Below are 17,906 nucleotides of genomic sequence, written 5' to 3'. Positions count from 1 at the left end.
GGAGCCAGTATTTAAACGAGGCTTAATTTTCTAATTTTTAACGATACAATAGCGACGATTATTATTTTAAAAAATTTTTGTTAGGCTTAACATCGATGAAAATTCAACGCGAAGTAGGTTAATAGCGATATACTAATATACTAATTACATGGGATATAATAATATACTACACTAATAATGGATTTTTTCATACTTTTTGGTTATCCAACTTTTCAATTATCCAACCCCAGTCCCCAATTGGGTCGGATAATCGAGGCTCTACTGTATTACATTATCATTGATTATTCTTGCAAGATTCAGACTTAACTAAAAAGACAAAAACTTCACACCAGAGTTCATTAAAATCAAATTTTATTAAACTAGAAACACCAGTAATGGATTTTCTGACTAAAACAACAAAAATTTTACAACTAAAAAACCTAAAAAAATGTTATAAAGGGTGGGGCAGAAAGGACAAACGTTTTTTAAAAAATCACATCTGTAATTGTTACTATAAAAAATATTTGTTGGAAGATGTGAGTTCATATTGAAATAGCATTTTACAGAGTCAAGTGTTGAAAGCAACATCTCCCATATGGTATCTGTTATCAGTGATGCATTTCTGGAGGCAATTTTGACGGCTTCCACGCAAATAGATTCCTTCAGTTTGCACAAAGAATGGGTTTATGTTCATATACATGTGCTTTGAGGTGTCCCCACAAGAAATAATTGCACATGGATAGGCCGGGCAAATGAAAAGGCCAATGAATGTCATCGAACCTGAAAATGAGGCAACCAGGGAAAAGATGACAAATAATGTCAATTGATGTTCTAGCTGTGTGGTATGTTGCCCATCCTGTTGAAACCACACATGTCTGATGGGAATACATTTCCATCGTATGCAAGGATGCAAAAACATATTCCCATCAGATGTATATGACTGAGTGATCCCCTTTGCATACGACTGTTTCCTCAGTCATACATAAACACATGGTGCTCTATCATCCACAGCTCCATGCCTTCAACTGAAAAGACAATGCTAAGACCTCACTACTTTCACACTACCTGCCACACATCTGTCACTCCACCTGGTGGTGAGTTCTAGCCATTTCAAAAACGTCCATCCTTTCTTCCCCACCCTGCACAATCCAAGTGTTACAATTTCAGTCCAGTAGTTACAATAATAAAATTATTAGTAAAATACAAACAATTACTCAAAATCTCAAAACATTTACAGGAAAGAATTGACAGAAACCTTTAATCAGTATTTACAATTTACCAGCTGATTAAGGAAAAAATTAAGGAATTGAGGAAAGAATTGACAGAAACCTTTAATCAGTATTTACAATTTACCAGCTGCCCAATGATCAGCAGGAGTGAAGAACAGCTTCCTGTGTCAGTTTGACACTGTCCTTTTATACATTGCTGATTTGCATACTATACATGCTTACAAGAAATAAATTTTTGCTTAACTTGTGTCATTATCAACATCCTTTTATAGGAATAAATCCAAAATAATTTTCTATTTATAAGTATGACTAAACTATTTAAATTAGTGGGATGCAATTCCATTTATTATGCAAAGGAAGCATTTGTGAGAATCTGGAGACAGAGTATAAATTTTATTACGAAAAATCAATTTTACCAATTAATCTAGATAACCCCCTTCATGAATTAGATACGAAAAACCTTTTTCCTTCAAATATAAAACTATATTAATAAATCAAAGAAATTAAATTAAAGTAATTTTTTCCGTCAAAAAGATGACACTTTTGTTACGAAAGGGAAAATCAAACTTCCTTTCACAAGAGATTATCACAAATTTTAATGAACATCTGACTGTTTTACTCATCTGCATGTCCAGACAGATGATACAAATTCCAAATTTCGATTGGAAAGGATATGTATATAAAAAGGACAATTTCCTGCCATTCGAGGTTGTTTTTGCCATTTTGTTCCAGTCTTTAGTGATCCTCCTCCAGGCCTCCTTTACTTGGTCCAATTCAAGCTGATCTTCTTCTACCCCGACATCCTCACTCACCCAAACTGTCGTCCAATGAAAGATCAACAATTGTTAATCAAGAAAGTATGTTTATAATGATGTAAACTCTCTCGTGTTTAATTAGGGACTTTAGGAGTTACCTGTATTTGACCACCTATTTGTATTTTTATTTTTGTTATTTTCATTAAATGTTGCTTTAGTTTGTTTAAATGATCTTGTTCTTGATCTTAAATATATGCTGACATCTTATCAGGAGTCCATGAGTCCTCCCTCTTGGACAAAAGTATAAGAACTTCATATTGCAGACCTAACGCACTGATTAGGCTGATTTCAGGAGAAAGACAAAAGGAAGATCATAAGAACTTCCTGTTAATAAAATGACATAATTTTTTTAAGATCCCATCCACTGACAAAGTGGGTGGATCTTGTAGATCTGAAGCCGATAACAGGTAAGAGTATCCTCTCTTAACCCTGGATTCTCACATATTACTTGAAAAATGTCGAGACACGGTCAATATCTAACCAATACAACTCGATCCGAAAATTCAACATAACTGAAACAAAAATGGAAAATAATAAATAGCTGTAAATCAAAAATTGAGACCTCTTGATACCTTACACCATATCATCCATATACATCGAACAGTATTGTGTCCTTTTTGAAAATATATTTTCTGAAAATTATTATATTACTTATTTCATATTGAATCACAAATATGTTTATTCAATTTTAATAAATATTGTAATCATTATCATAGACAAGTAATCTATCAAACATAGATTGTTAAAGTTCTTTAAAATGTTTCATATGTAGTTCTTTATATCCTCAAAAGCTACAAAGCCTATTATAATAAAAATAAAAAATTCAAAACAACAAATTTCTTTAAAAAACTCTCAAACTGAATGAATTTTGATAATACAAAAGCAATTAATATTATCATTTATTTTTTTGAAGTTTTTAGCCATTTAACCATTTACTGATTAATGTTGAAGAAAAATTCAATAAGCAATTAAACTTACTGATTTACTTATAGTATAATAGAACATATATGAATATTTTCTTTTAAAGTTTTCATGACATGAAAGATGGTTCAGACGTAAAAAAATGTTATGTGCATAATAAAGAAAATGGAAGAATTAAGTATCTTAAGAAGTTTTCTTCTTTGTTTATTTTAATCAAAATAAAGTGCATGTTATATTTAAATTGAATTATACTGCTGTATAATGCACGCTAACAGCTATTAGCACACATAATGTACCATTTTTCACATCCAAATTCTTTCATATACAGATAGCCCTCGGTGTACATTGGCTCAATTTACGCCGATTCACAATAACGCCGCTGTGCAATTCACCATTTTGCGGTGTAATTCCCCGATTTTCCCTATGCTAGACTGATTTTCATTTCAGTGTTGACGTATTTACCAAGCCGTGACATTGTACATTTGTTAAAACAAAGATTTTTATTGAATATATATTTTTTCTGTTTAATATTATTGGGTATGTATACATTTGCATTAAATTAATATTAAAATACTAAACGTTTAGGTACCCATGAGTCAAGTTATTAAACTTAATAGTCCAATAAATGGCATCCGAATCCATAGCGCCAATGAACATATCCCGTATCAGTTCGTTCAGGAAAACACCTTATGGCGCATTAGCACTTCTGGTGATCACAAACTAACGTTAGTGAGACAAATCTACTTCTCATTGGCCAGGTGATACTTTATTAGCTAGATGATATCTACTTCTTGTCAGTCAGATGATATCTACCTCTCCTTAGCCACCTTGAATTTTCCCGCTCAAACTGACTCTATATATGTGCTACAGCGACCAGTGGTCGACCAATCAGTGTCTCCACTCGTCCGTAGCTCTACATTGGGTTAATGTATCCTTTCAACTATGGAAAGTTTGACAGATGAACTTTGTGAGTTAGACAATGATTGGGAACGAAGTGCAAATGTAAAAAGGAGCATCATCGCATCCATTCAACCATATTCCGAAATTCTCAGTGAAAGAAAACAAAAATGTAAACAATTAAAGATGGATACTTTTTCCAAAAAATGTAAGAGATCCGAAACTAAGATTTTTTAATAAAAACATTTCACTTTATTTTAAGAAAAATACATTTTAAAAATTAAATTTATTTGTATTTTGTATTATATTGTATTAATAAACAAAATTATTTGAATATTTTTCACTTATGTAAAACCTAACCCTATCAATCTAAATATGGGTTCATTTTACGCCGATTCGATTTGCACTGGCTTTTGTATAAATGGAACTGTGGTGTAAACCGAGGGCTACCTGTATTGACTTACTATAATCCTGATTAATATAACGATTATGTCCATAATTTTTAAAAGTTTTCTACTCTATATATACACTGTTATTGTATAAAAGTTTTAACTGTAGTCTTTTAAAATCAATGCATGCATATGAATGTAAATTATGTTTACATGTATGTATTCCTAATATCTTACAGTATAGTTAAATATTTACATAAAACTTACACTAATATGCAGCTTGTTCATATCACTAAATTATTATATTTGAACACAATTTTTTAAACTTTTTTTTGCTATAATAAATCTGACTATAGATATATTATAGAAAACAGTATACATGGTATTTCAAATAGAATCATCTGATTTAAAATGATTATATTATGAAAAGTAATGAAGATACACACTTAAGATTAATTTTATATGGCTAAGCTTCAGGTTTTTTTACATACTAAATTATAGATGCTCAATATGCATGCATATTGAGCACCTATAATTTGGATGCATGGCATCTGTTCAAACGGTAGTGAAATTCATCCCAAACCTTTGTGAGCATGTCTGAATCCACTGCTGCTGTTATGCAGTTTTGCAGTTCAATCACTGTAGCTGGAAGAGGAAGCACATAAGCAAAGTCTTTTATAAACTCTCACAAGAAAAAATCGCAAACAGTGAGGTCCGGCAACCTAGGAGGCCAGTTATGTAAAGCTGAATCATTAGATCCCATACGGCTGATCCATCATTGAGGAATTTTTGTATTCAAAAATTCTCAAACTTCCAGGCTCCAGAGTGGTGGTGCCCAGTCCTGCTGGAAAATAAAGTCATCTGAATTGGTCTTTAACAGTGAGAAAAGCCAGTTTTCAAGCATATTGAAATATGCGATTTCTGTAACAGTGTTCTCTAAGAAAAGAAAGGGATTGCACACCTTTTCCCGAGAAATTGCACAAAAACTCAACAATTTCCTCTTTCTAACAGTACATGGTTCAATCAAAATGGATTAAGAGCGGAATAGTTATGATTTTTTTAAATCGGATGATTCTTTTTGAAACATTCTGTATAAATATTGCTGAAATATAGACATGAATAATTACAAGAATGCTTCATAAACTGTGCATATAGATTTTGCAATAATATTTATTGTATTTAGAATTGATAGAAAAATATCATGTAATAAGTGGGTGGTTATTAAAATGAAAGTGGTATAAATAGTACAAAAAGTAATCTAGAGAAGAAAAGCAAAATTTCATATAATTATGTTTAGATAGTGGATAGAAGTGTGCTTTGTGGCAATGGTAGTGAGTTTCATCTAAAAAAATTGAATTGTAAGAAACCTGATAAAATAAATTAAAAATTCATTTTTTTATAAGCTATTTTTATTTCTTTGGATTAATTTTAGCATTTCAAATTCCAATAAGTTAATTTATAACTTTAGTACTTACTTTTTCTTTTGCATTAAGTGTTTTCTCTTTTAAAAATTCATCATCACTTTCAGAATCAGATGAAATTTCAAAACTAGGGAAAATTTTAAATAATAATTAATTTTTTAATTAAAATTGCATGCAAAAAAGTATGCAAACAATTTATTATGCGATACTTTCTTATTATACAGATTTTATATTTTATAGACAAATCAATATGAATTAAACATTTAATAGTATATTATGCAATTAGTTTATAATATAGGCAATTATGGCACGAATGAAAGTTTGGCACACGAGTGGAGCGATTGGGCCAATTTCCATGAATGCCATAATCGCTAATTATAAGTAAATTGTCATACAGTATTTTGTAGTTACACTACACTTATAACACTATATTTATGGAAATCAAAATATGTATACACAGTGTTTATGTCAACCATGCCATAAATATTGTGTTTATACATGATTTTGAGTTCCATAAGTATAGTGTTATAGGTGTAATCAACCACAAACCATTTTAAATATCTGATAAATATTGTTTTAGATTATTGAAAAAATTACACAATAAATTAAAATTGTATTTGTTTTTAATACTAAAGACTAAAAAGATTATCTAAAAAAATCATTGGATATACAATATACAATATATGAAAAATTTGTAGTATAATCTTAGTACACTTATTTTACATGGTTTCTAAATGATAAATATAAGTGATAATTCTTATTGTATGCATAAAAATTAAAATAATGTGCTCTAACTTTATTCTAGGTAAAAAATACATACAAAATTGATTGTTAACTCAAGAAATTGTAGGAATGATATTTATTTATGGATTACCTGTATATTTTTAAAATAAATCTTCACAGGAATTACAATCACATTATACTTTACAGACAAACTGCAATGAACTTTTTAGGAAAACTTTTTTCTTAAATAGTATATGTAAATTTTTATTAAAAATTTCATTTAATTTTATCTATTTTTAAATATTACAAATATTTTAAAATTTTACCTGTAAAATAAGCTAAAAATTAACTTATTCAAGTTCAAACTTATCTTATTCAGATGACTGCATTTACAGAATTACCTCTGAATTTTAACATTTTTCTACAGGATATTTAATTAGTCTTCAGTTGTGTAAATAACAAACTATTTCCTAAGAATGTAATATCTGCATAAATTGTGATCAAATTCTATAAAAAGTTTCTACAGAAAAATAGAATTCACTATGCCCTCTAAGCTCTTTAAGCCAAGCCCTAATTTATTATTTTCATGTTTTATCAATTTCTTAATTGTGATTCACAATTTCAGTAAATATTCATTTTTCAAATTTTTTTAGTGTTATTTTAATTTAGTATAATGCTATGTTACATATTACTGTGACTAAAATATACTTTTTCCATATAATAATCCATTTTAAATTCCAATAAATATAGATATCAATGCCTAAAGTAAGATTAAAATCTATGATCAGATGAAGTAAAAGTAATAACTGAACAATCTCTGCAGTCAAATCAATAGAGTTTGCACATAAGTCATACAAATAATATTATTGAGTATAAAACTAAAATTTTTGAAAATATTTTTTAATATTAAAAACTTCAATATGACAAAATTAAAGTTTACTTTTAAAAATTGAAAAAAGTTTTATAAATTGCAAAACAGAAATAATAAAGAATTTTGTTTTGTCTTAATTATCATTATATAAACATTCACTATATATTTTAAGTAGATAACTAGTTTTTCTTCAATTTTTATGCTTGGTTTCTGTGAAATGTGATAATTACATTTTAGATGAGAAATAAATGTGAATTAATCATTAACTTATTAAACTGAGAAAATAATGTAATTGTAAATTATTACATACATAACAATTATTCTCTTATTGTTAATTGTTTATTTTAAGAAAGATTAAAATTTAACTACTTAAGAAAATTTTTTATTAAAATATATTACAGTAATTCTTCTTGATATCATGGATTTAATAACATACCTTTTTTTAAGTTGTTTTCTTTCTTCTTTGTATTGTTTTGAATTTAGCAAATAACCAGCAGGGAGTTTCTCAGTTTCATCATCTGAAAATACTCTAAATAAAAATACATTTTCATTTAGAAAAATTATTATCAAAATAATTTTCTTCTAAATAATTATTATAACAAAATGTAAATATTTTTTATTTCTAACCAGACAAATTACATAAATAAAATATAATTGTATTCAATTGTAAAATCTGAAAATATTTATTACTAAAACACAGTATTTCTTAATCTTTGAAAAATATCTTTTGTATTTTTTATTTCAAAATTATTTCATTTAAAATGTTCTTTAAGAATAATATAAAAATTTAAGTAAGTGACTTTTTCTTATAATTTGAAGCTATGGAAATTATTTTATATTTAAAAAACAACTTTATTTTTTAATTGTTATATATTAGTAATTTTGTTTTGTTATTTTTTCTTATTAGAACAAAAATAGTTAATATTGTTGATAAGTTCAAAAATGTAATATAACTCCCTCAAATGTGCAAGATGTTTTTCTTATTTCAATGCTGTTTCTTATCTTTTTAATTTGTGCAATTCATATAAATTATAATTAAAAATAATAATTAATTAACTATTTTACTTACCCATCTTTTTCAAGCAAAACTTGTCTTTCCTGATCTTTCCAATACATTGGTTTTTCTTTCTTCTTTTTCTTCTTAACTTTGTTGTCATTTTCTTCTGTTGAAATAAATTTACCATTAGTTCAAAAATTTAATATGAAATTAAATATTCAGTTAAACAACCTATAACAACTTTTAATGAAAAAAGACTATATGAACAATTTCCTTTTTTTAAATTAAATTATTTATTATGCATAATAAATAATTTTTTTTTAAAAACAATCAATTAAATAGCATATTAATGGTTCTACATGCACTTTAGATATTTATTATATTTATAAAACAATTATTAAAATAACAATAACACAAGTTATAAAAAAGCCTTCAAACATAAACTTAACATTTAATTTGATGCAATGTTTCTGAGCAATAATCTATTAATTTTCATATAATTTATGTGATGTATATTTAAGTTTGTTTCTGGTATGTATGCTTGTTTTCCACAATAATAAAAATTTTTCAAAATTACTGGGTTTATTAAAATAGATGTAAACATTATCCTTTTCAATCTTTTATGTTATCATTGGAAAAATGGATTGAGCACAAAATTAACTATCACAAATTTGAGAAACAAAAGGTAAAGGTGTTGTACACAAAAATACTGCCATTAATTGGTTCAGACATTTCAATAATGATAACACTAGCTTGACAGATAAACTCTAACCAAGACAGTTATCTAAACTAGACAATGACACCTATGCACTGCAGTAAGAGGAGATTGTGCATGCCAGCACATATGAACTGTTAAGGAGTCTGTGGGTTTTTATAATACTATCAGGCACCATTTGCACCAACTTGTGTTTAGATCAAGTTGAATTTATGAAAAAAGATGTTTTATAATTTGATAATAAGCAAAAATTTAATTAAATATTAATAATATAAAGACTAAAATAATTAAAATAATAAACAACAACAATTTTTTCTCTATATCTCTGGTAATTGTGTATTCAAGTAAATAAATTGTTTTAAAATAACTCACAACTTTTATAAAAATAAATAAACATTAAAATTACCTTTATCTGAGAAGAAGTAAGTATTCTTATCATATATTCTAGGATCTTTGCTCTTTAGTAAACTAATAGCTTTCAAGAAATCTTTTTCAATAGCATTATTCAATTCCTATAAGAAATAAAAATGTTAATTTTAATTAAAAATAAAATTAATGATAATATTAAAACAGATACAAAAATATTATTTTCAAAACTTTCCAATATAGCCTAAATAGACACTTACTTATTGTATTAATTGTATTGCATAGACATTTTAGTTGTAATCGTTTTGGGATTGCCTAAACTGATAATAATAACTGACTGATTACATTAAACAGAGTAAGCAAATAGGACTATAATTAGAGGAAATTCTGAATTTAATGTTAAAACAAATGTTACAGTAACTGAAAAATGTATAACTTGGAAGATTTATTAATTATAATTATTAATTAATACATAATTCAGCCAGTATTATTTCTCTGCTATCAATTTTATAACATTACTTTTTACATATTGATATTAAATAGTAATATAGAAATGATATTACTGTATCTACCAAAAAGTCATTGTATGCTCCTACAATTATCCTAATAACCAATACAAGAACTGAACAGGTGACTGGATTGTACATAAAATAAGTATAAAAGTGGTGTAGAATACTGTCATGTGGATACCACATGACAGCAGTCTAAGCTTACAAAATTTGAGAAAGACATTATCAACAGCCACCTTAGTGGATGCTTACTTTGAGACATAGTGAACAGCTAAACCAACAACAACAACAACCATGCTTTCATTATAAAGGATGAAAAACAATGGTTTATTGTAAGAACATAGAGAGAAGACAGTTGTCTCACAGAAGTGACAAAGAGGAACAGAAAGGCTAAAAAAAGATAATCATCCAGAACCTCATCTAATCCATGAAAACCATATCTAGTCAATTTTCTTTGCAAGGCAGTTAGCCCATAAGCCATTCATCAAAGATAACAAATATGTTCATCTCCTATTGGCAAAAGAGATGAACCCATCCATCAATCAATGCATCAGACCTGAGAAACTGATTGATGGAAAATGATTCTTTGAAGCAACAAATTACAGTTAACTTTATTTGACTCTGAGGGAAAAATCTGAACCTCACATTCATCTAACAAACATTTTTTATCTGAATTGTTGTAACCATGGTCAAGTTTGGCATTGGAGACTTAATAGTTTGGGATTGTCTTTGCTGGTATGGTGTGGGCTTGCTAATTATGATCATTGGCAATCTGAATATTGAGAAACTCCTGAATGTTCAGTACAGTGAACTAGACAATGCAGTGTCCTACCTTCTGGGAGCTCTGTGAAATGGATAATGCTATGTATGATTAAGGAGATCCTCCACAAATCATGTTTCAGCTTTCTTTAGATGTGATTTTCATCTGATGTGCCACAAAAATTTTTTAAGCCAAGCAATCGCTGTAATTAATTGGGCTATTATTATAGGCCTACTATAATTAATATTTAGAAATTAAGTAATTCGGAACCAGAGGTATATGTTAGGTGCCATCTCTTATATAAATTAATAATTATAATAATTTAATAATTATGGCAATTATTTGTCTTAGTATCAATACATTGGACTTTGGGCTATATATATATTTTTTTAAGGTTATTAAATAAATTAGTTTTAAAAGAAGCCCAAAGAACAATAAGTGTATACATCAAAATTATGAATCTTTTTAAATTGATTATATGCATTTTTCATTCTTATAATAAATAAACATATACTGTACATAATGTAGTAAAAAATATACATTTGTAAGAAAAATTATATAATCATAACACTGAGTTATTTCATTTAAAATGAAATTTTCATTAAATCAAAAATGTATCTATAATTGTCCATATTTAGTTCAAATTATTTTAACTTATAAATAGCCAGACATTGGGCACATTTCTAAACACAATTATCATGCCCCTTTTAAATTCAAGTGAAGACTTAATGCTAATTGGTTTTTTCATGTGAATGAAAATTATTCATTTAAATAAATATTGTTGTAACCTGCAGTTATTTTAAGGAACAATAATACTGTTTTATTTCATTTACAAAAAATATAGACAAAAGAATTAGGTAAAGTGGCAAGTAATATGACGATAGAATGTTTACAAATACAGTGGTACCTCAGGTTACAAATGCCCCAGCATACGAAATTTTCAGGATACGATATGAAATTCGAACATATTTTTGCTCCACGATACGAACAAAAACTCACCATACGACGTTACATTAGTTCGCATTTTTCATTTGTTTTTCTTACTACAGTTATTTTTTTTAATGTATTACTTGGCTTTAATTTGAGTATGTTTTTCACGTTGGAATGAATTATTTGGTTTTACATGTAATCATATGGGAAAAGATGATCCACCTTACGACATTTTCATGATACGATCTCAGTTTCAGAACGGATTAATTTCGTATCCTGAGGTACCACTGTACAACTTTAAATCACATGATTTTTTTCTGTAAAAACTTAATTATAGGTAGGTTCAAATGTGCCATGAGATAAAAAATGGTGAAAAACACTGCTTTAGAAAGTGGCATTATAAAAACTGGCTTGCCTACAGCATCAATCATAACCTAACTGAAAACCTTTAGGATGAACTGGAGTACTAGATCTAAACCAGATCATGAAGTAGCTGAAAGATGTATTGAAGACAGAATGTCAGAATACACCAACAAGAGTCCTTCATAAACTGGAGGAAAGTATGTCTCATAGGATCAACACCATTCTAAAAGTGAAAGGTGGACATACAGAGTATTAGCGTGCATACAGGGTAAACATTTCTAATGGAGATATTACCTACCAAAAAATCATTTTACACAATCAGTTTAATATTAACAAGCAATTATTTATTGTGACATCATCACAATGCCAGGCTGCAATTTTTAATCATATTTTTAATTTATTTAATTTAAAATATATGCTCTCCACCTCAAATTAGTAGTGTCTTGCCCTTATACACCATACTTTTCCTTTAACAACAGAATCATGCCAGTCAACTGTCTAGCTCCTTTCAGGAAAAATTTTTGAACTGAAATAACATGACTCAGTTTGCATTGAAAGTTTGTATAGAATTAATCAAGGCTTCCTGCCCCTCAGCTTTCCATATCTGTTCTCAGATTTCATCTATATAAGTCCACTCTAGAGATTAAAGAAGGACACACAAATGGACAATAGTGGGAATTTATAAGTCTACAATTTTTTCAAATTGCAGCCCATAAATAGTATCTTCAATTTTCACAGATATCTAATAACAATGTAAAATTACATATCCTTGTCAATATTTGTACAGTAATACCTCGACTTACGCTACCCCAACTTACGCAAACCCGGAGTTACGCGATTTTCAAATCTCATCAATTCGTCTTTTGTTTGAGCGCCACGCAACTCTTGATTACTCATTCCCCCCACACTATTGTTTAGCTTACATATTTGGACGTGTAGCGCGGAATAGACACATAGCTACAATTTATTTTGTGTTATTTATTTCTGTGTTTGTTATATCTACGGAGACTTGAGAGACTCTATGTGGTGATTTCTTGTAACCGTGAACGAATCAAAGGACGAGATAACATTAACGAGAACATTTATTAGCTTACATACATCCGACTTGGATTTTACACAAATTGCGAAATTATACCCTGACTTACGCGAATTCGAATTACGCGGTCATCGCTTGGTCCCACCTATCGCGTAAGTTCGGGGTATTACTGTATTTATTTCTAACTATATGATCAAGGCTTAAAAAATATTTCATACTGTTATGGGAGGCACAAAATATACAAAAATATAATACAAATGCAAGGTTCCAGACAGAGTCTGGATCTCTTGTTAAATGTGCCAAAAAGATAGTTTAATATACAGTAGAAAAGAAAATGTGTAAAAAAAAAAATTAAGACAAAATGACACAAGTGCAAATGATCTACATCCTGAGTGGGACTCAAGCACACATGCTGTCCCACTCAGAATCAATGTCAGACCAGTGAGTTCAAACTTTGATTCTGATATTTTTTTAGAGAACCGGGCATTTGGCAAAATAACTTATATTCAGAAATTTTTCAAGCAAATTTTAAAAATATTTTATCAATATAATATAGTATCCTGGACAAAAAAATTGAGTAGAACAAGTATTATATAAAACAAAAATACCAACAATAGAAGAAAATAAAATTAATGAATTATTTTTGTGATTGTCAAGAGCCATCAACCCATATCAGAGATTCAGGAAGGGAATTACGTGAAAGAATCAAGAAACATGTTAGAGCAATAAAATACAGTCGACCCCCTATAACACGGTAGATATGTTCCTGTTTTTATGAATCCAGCTTCTAGGAAGTCCAGACAATCACAGCCCGGCACATATGCAGTTTATGGACTACGGCTGTTTGAGAGGTTTCTTCCATAAAATTAATCGATTCTAGACTAATTCGACTCAACATTTCCAAAATACATATAATTTTTTGGGAATAATCCATATAAACTATGCTATAAACAAAATATTGTAGGATTACTTACAGAGTGTGCACCGTTTGACTATGCCGTTGCTTAAACTTGTTTTCGTCATGGAGATTGTCATCGAATGGTGCTCGCGTGCTTCCTGATAAATCATTTTTTTTGCAAAAAATACGCTGAACTTTAGAGACATCATTAATATAAATATAATTTTTATGGACATTAAATAATAAATGTTTTTGGTAGGTCTGCTGCTCGTTTAAACTCAACGGTTTATGCAATCCTGTCGTAACACGAGTCAGCGATGATTTTACCGAATTATAGGAGTTTTTTTAGCATGTTTGTACAAATACTGTCGCAATTTCTTCGCCGTGATATAGGAATCCGAACTATAGGAACCCATGTTATAGGGGGGTGGACTGTATGACTACAAAAATTCTGATGTTGCTAGACATTGTATGATGAATGGAAGTCAGATTGATCTTATATATTAAGGAGAGTCCAATCAGAGAAGAATACGATGAAGAGAAAGTTATATGAACACCTAGAAATAGTTAAAAATAAAGAAGACTTTTTATTGTTAATGAATGAGAATGATGGAGTAAATTTACACAAGTTGTAGAATCTGTTTCTGGCCAATAGGAGGTAGGAGGAGAGGTGTTAAATATCTTGTTTTAACATATTTGCATGTTTAGTTACTATGATGACAATTGCTATAGTTTGTGATCTAAATCACTAGTCTGAAGATGAGCATAAGCTTGAAAGCACTTGTAAGTTTGAGATAACTATAGTGTGAGATAACTAGTAGTCACTAGTGTAGTAGTAGCACTAGTGTAAGCTTGCACTAGTGCATAAGATGAGCATAAGCTTGAAAGCACTTGTAAGTTTGAGATAACTAGAAATTACCCCATCAAGCACAACAGACTATCTTCTATGAGAAAGTAAGAGAAGAATTGAGAAGAGTAGATATTTCAGGACATTCAAGAAGAGCAGTTAATATTTCTATAAATAAAGCAATTAAATAATTCTGTACTATCTGTCAAAACATAACTGATGCACAGTAATACATTTTAAATATCAGGCTTGTAAAATCATTACAGTAGACCCCCCTTATAACGTGGGTTCATATATCGTGGTGAAAAAATTGCAACCGTATTCGTGTAAAGACGCTAAAAGAGACTCGTAAAATGCAGTAAAACATCATCGCCAACTCATGTCGCAACAGGATTGGTCGAATCTGGACCAATNAACTCACCATACGACGTTACATTAGTTCGCATTTTTCATTTGTTTTTCTTACTACAGTTATTTTTTTTAATGTATTACTTGGCTTTAATTTGAGTATGTTTTTCACGTTGGAATGAATTATTTGGTTTTACATGTAATCATATGGGAAAAGATGATCCACCTTACGACATTTTCATGATACGATCTCAGTTTCAGAACGGATTAATTTCGTATCCTGAGGTACCACTGTACAACTTTAAATCACATGATTTTTTTCTGTAAAAACTTAATTATAGGTAGGTTCAAATGTGCCATGAGATAAAAAATGGTGAAAAACACTGCTTTAGAAAGTGGCATTATAAAAACTGGCTTGCCTACAGCATCAATCATAACCTAACTGAAAACCTTTAGGATGAACTGGAGTACTAGATCTAAACCAGATCATGAAGTAGCTGAAAGATGTATTGAAGACAGAATGTCAGAATACACCAACAAGAGTCCTTCATAAACTGGAGGAAAGTATGTCTCATAGGATCAACACCATTCTAAAAGTGAAAGGTGGACATACAGAGTATTAGCGTGCATACAGGGTAAACATTTCTAATGGAGATATTACCTACCAAAAAATCATTTTACACAATCAGTTTAATATTAACAAGCAATTATTTATTGTGACATCATCACAATGCCAGGCTGCAATTTTTAATCATATTTTTAATTTATTTAATTTATTTTAAATTATACCACATGCCAAAATATTTAAAAATAAAACTTAAGGTAAATAATATCACTAAGCTGAAATTGATAAAACCTTTTTTAGAGCTAATAGCTAATATTTCCATAAATTAAGTAGATATTTTCCATTGGAACATAAAAATATAGACTTAATCAAAGTTTCATCAGGATTGGACAAAAATAGCAGAAGTTATAGGGAATTCACATACAAACAATGGCTTTTATATTATTAATATTCACTCCAATAAAGAATTTTCTATGTCTTTTTAATTATATTACATTTTATGATTGCTTTTCATATTCAATTTTTTATTTTTAGGATGTAAATAATATACATCACACTAATGATCATAAACATATAATTATTAAATAAGTTTAATTCCAACATTTATACTGATAATTTATTTCAATTTGAAATTAAATAATGTTAATTTTTAATGGTAATAGATTATGTCGGAATGAGTTTGTTTTATATATTTATAGCAAAACCACAATATACATTCTGAAGTATATAAAGGTTTTTTAAAATTTTAACATTTTTAAAAAGCAGTTGAAAATGTGTTAATAGCAAATTAATACAGTATTCGTTTGCTTTTAAATAGAGATATAGAAAGCAAATAATATATAAGCATACCTCTTCTTCTTCTTCAGATGATGATGATTCTGAGGAAGAATCTCTTAAACCGTCTTCTCCATATCGATCTTTAACTGAAATTAAGCAAAATTTAAACTATTAAAAGATGAATTAAAACAACGTGAATATACATTAGATGGGAACTAACGTTTTTGTAATTCTTCTTTTTCTCTCCATTTGGTATATTTTTTAGCATAATCTTCGTTAATACTCAATTCTTGCTCACATTCCGAAGATTCGTCCCCGATTAATGCTTCCATATTTACCAAATATTTCTTCTTCTTCTTCTAAAGTGTTTATATGGAGATTTTAGCTCAATATTACCAAATATTTCACATGTTCATATTCACATAAACAACGTGATAGTGTTGCCAGATAAATTTGATATAAAAAAAAATAAATTGTAAATACAATAATTTATTTTTTTCATCTTGTTTACAAATTATAAATATAAAATTTACTTAAATTTTATGTATATTATAAGTAATAATATACAGTAATTATAATTATATTAACTCGGCCAAGCTCACAATGGAACGGCAGGATGGTGAGGGACAAGCCCCGACATATCCGAACAGACCACCCCCGAAAAATTCCTGCGGATTTATCAGCCCCAGGGCGGTATGCTGCCCCTTTAACCGCTCGGCCATCAGCCTGTCCTTTTAAGCTATATTAGCATACAATAGCATGCATTAAAATTTTTTACTTTAAATTTGTATATACGACTGAGTTAAGGTTATCACATAATTCAGTTTCTTTCTCTATCCGCGCATTCTTTTATTCAGCACGCTTGAAGCACTTTCAGCGCATGTGTTCAATTATTAAGCCCACTGTCAGCACGCTTAAGGTGCGCTTTCAGCGCACTAGCAGCACCTCTCTCTTGACCATGCTAATAATAGTGCTTACAAGATGGACGCCTCTATGAAAAAGTATCTTTTTCGTCTACCAACTAATAATCAGTATTTTGCTGTTTTAAATGAGCAGATTTTTAATCGTGACATACGAAAATGGCTTTTAAAGATTTCATTCGAATACTGCGGTACAATATCGTGAACGATTTTTGTACGCTTTCTTCGTTGTTGGGAATCAGTCATCGCCAATGCCATAAATAAATCATCATTTCCTCGTTTTCTTATTAACAACATCGAACTTAATGGCTTTTCTTCTAATAATATTGAACAAACGCGTGTAAATATAGCAGAAAGAAAATTATTGTTTATATCAGCCATTTTGACATAGCTCTTTCNAAGTGGAATGTATCTACCGCGTTATAGGGGGGTCGACTGTACTTCCAATTGGGTAATAGAGTGTCATGTGATCACTACAGGAAGTATTTTAAAAATTTGTTGTACAAGGGAAATGATGCAGCTATTTTCTTAAAATTTAACGTTTAATTTAATTTATTTTAAATTATACCACATGCCAAAATATTTAAAAATAAAACTTAAGGTAAATAATATCACTAAGCTGAAATTGAT

The 17,906-nt window shown here is 29.1% G+C and overlaps 1 protein-coding gene across 1 annotated transcript in view; it reads right to left on the bottom strand.

Moving 5' to 3' along the window:
• LOC111626345 (protein KRI1 homolog) overlaps window positions 1–16,788 on the bottom strand; it is a 47,760-nt gene extending 30,972 nt beyond the window's left edge. The window contains exons 1-6 of the mRNA XM_023369719.1: window positions 16,577–16,788; window positions 16,429–16,502; window positions 9,364–9,469; window positions 8,315–8,408; window positions 7,682–7,774; window positions 5,727–5,778 (exon numbers count right to left, since the gene is read on the bottom strand). Of these exons, the coding sequence (XP_023225487.1) occupies window positions 5,727–5,778; window positions 7,682–7,774; window positions 8,315–8,408; window positions 9,364–9,469; window positions 16,429–16,502; window positions 16,577–16,688 (531 nt within the window). The 5' untranslated portion in view covers window positions 16,689–16,788. The remainder of the gene's footprint in view (window positions 1–5,726; window positions 5,779–7,681; window positions 7,775–8,314; window positions 8,409–9,363; window positions 9,470–16,428; window positions 16,503–16,576) is intronic.
• Window positions 16,789–17,906: the final 1,118 nt, after the last annotated feature.

This window comes from Centruroides sculpturatus, unplaced genomic scaffold (assembly GCF_000671375.1).
Source record: "Centruroides sculpturatus isolate CEXI.00-Female unplaced genomic scaffold, Cexi_2.0 scaffold93, whole genome shotgun sequence".
In the NCBI taxonomy this organism is placed as follows: Eukaryota; Metazoa; Arthropoda; class Arachnida; order Scorpiones; family Buthidae; genus Centruroides; species Centruroides sculpturatus.
The sequence above is the reverse complement of the archived record's forward strand: the minus strand, read 5'-3'. Positions and strand labels throughout refer to the sequence as shown.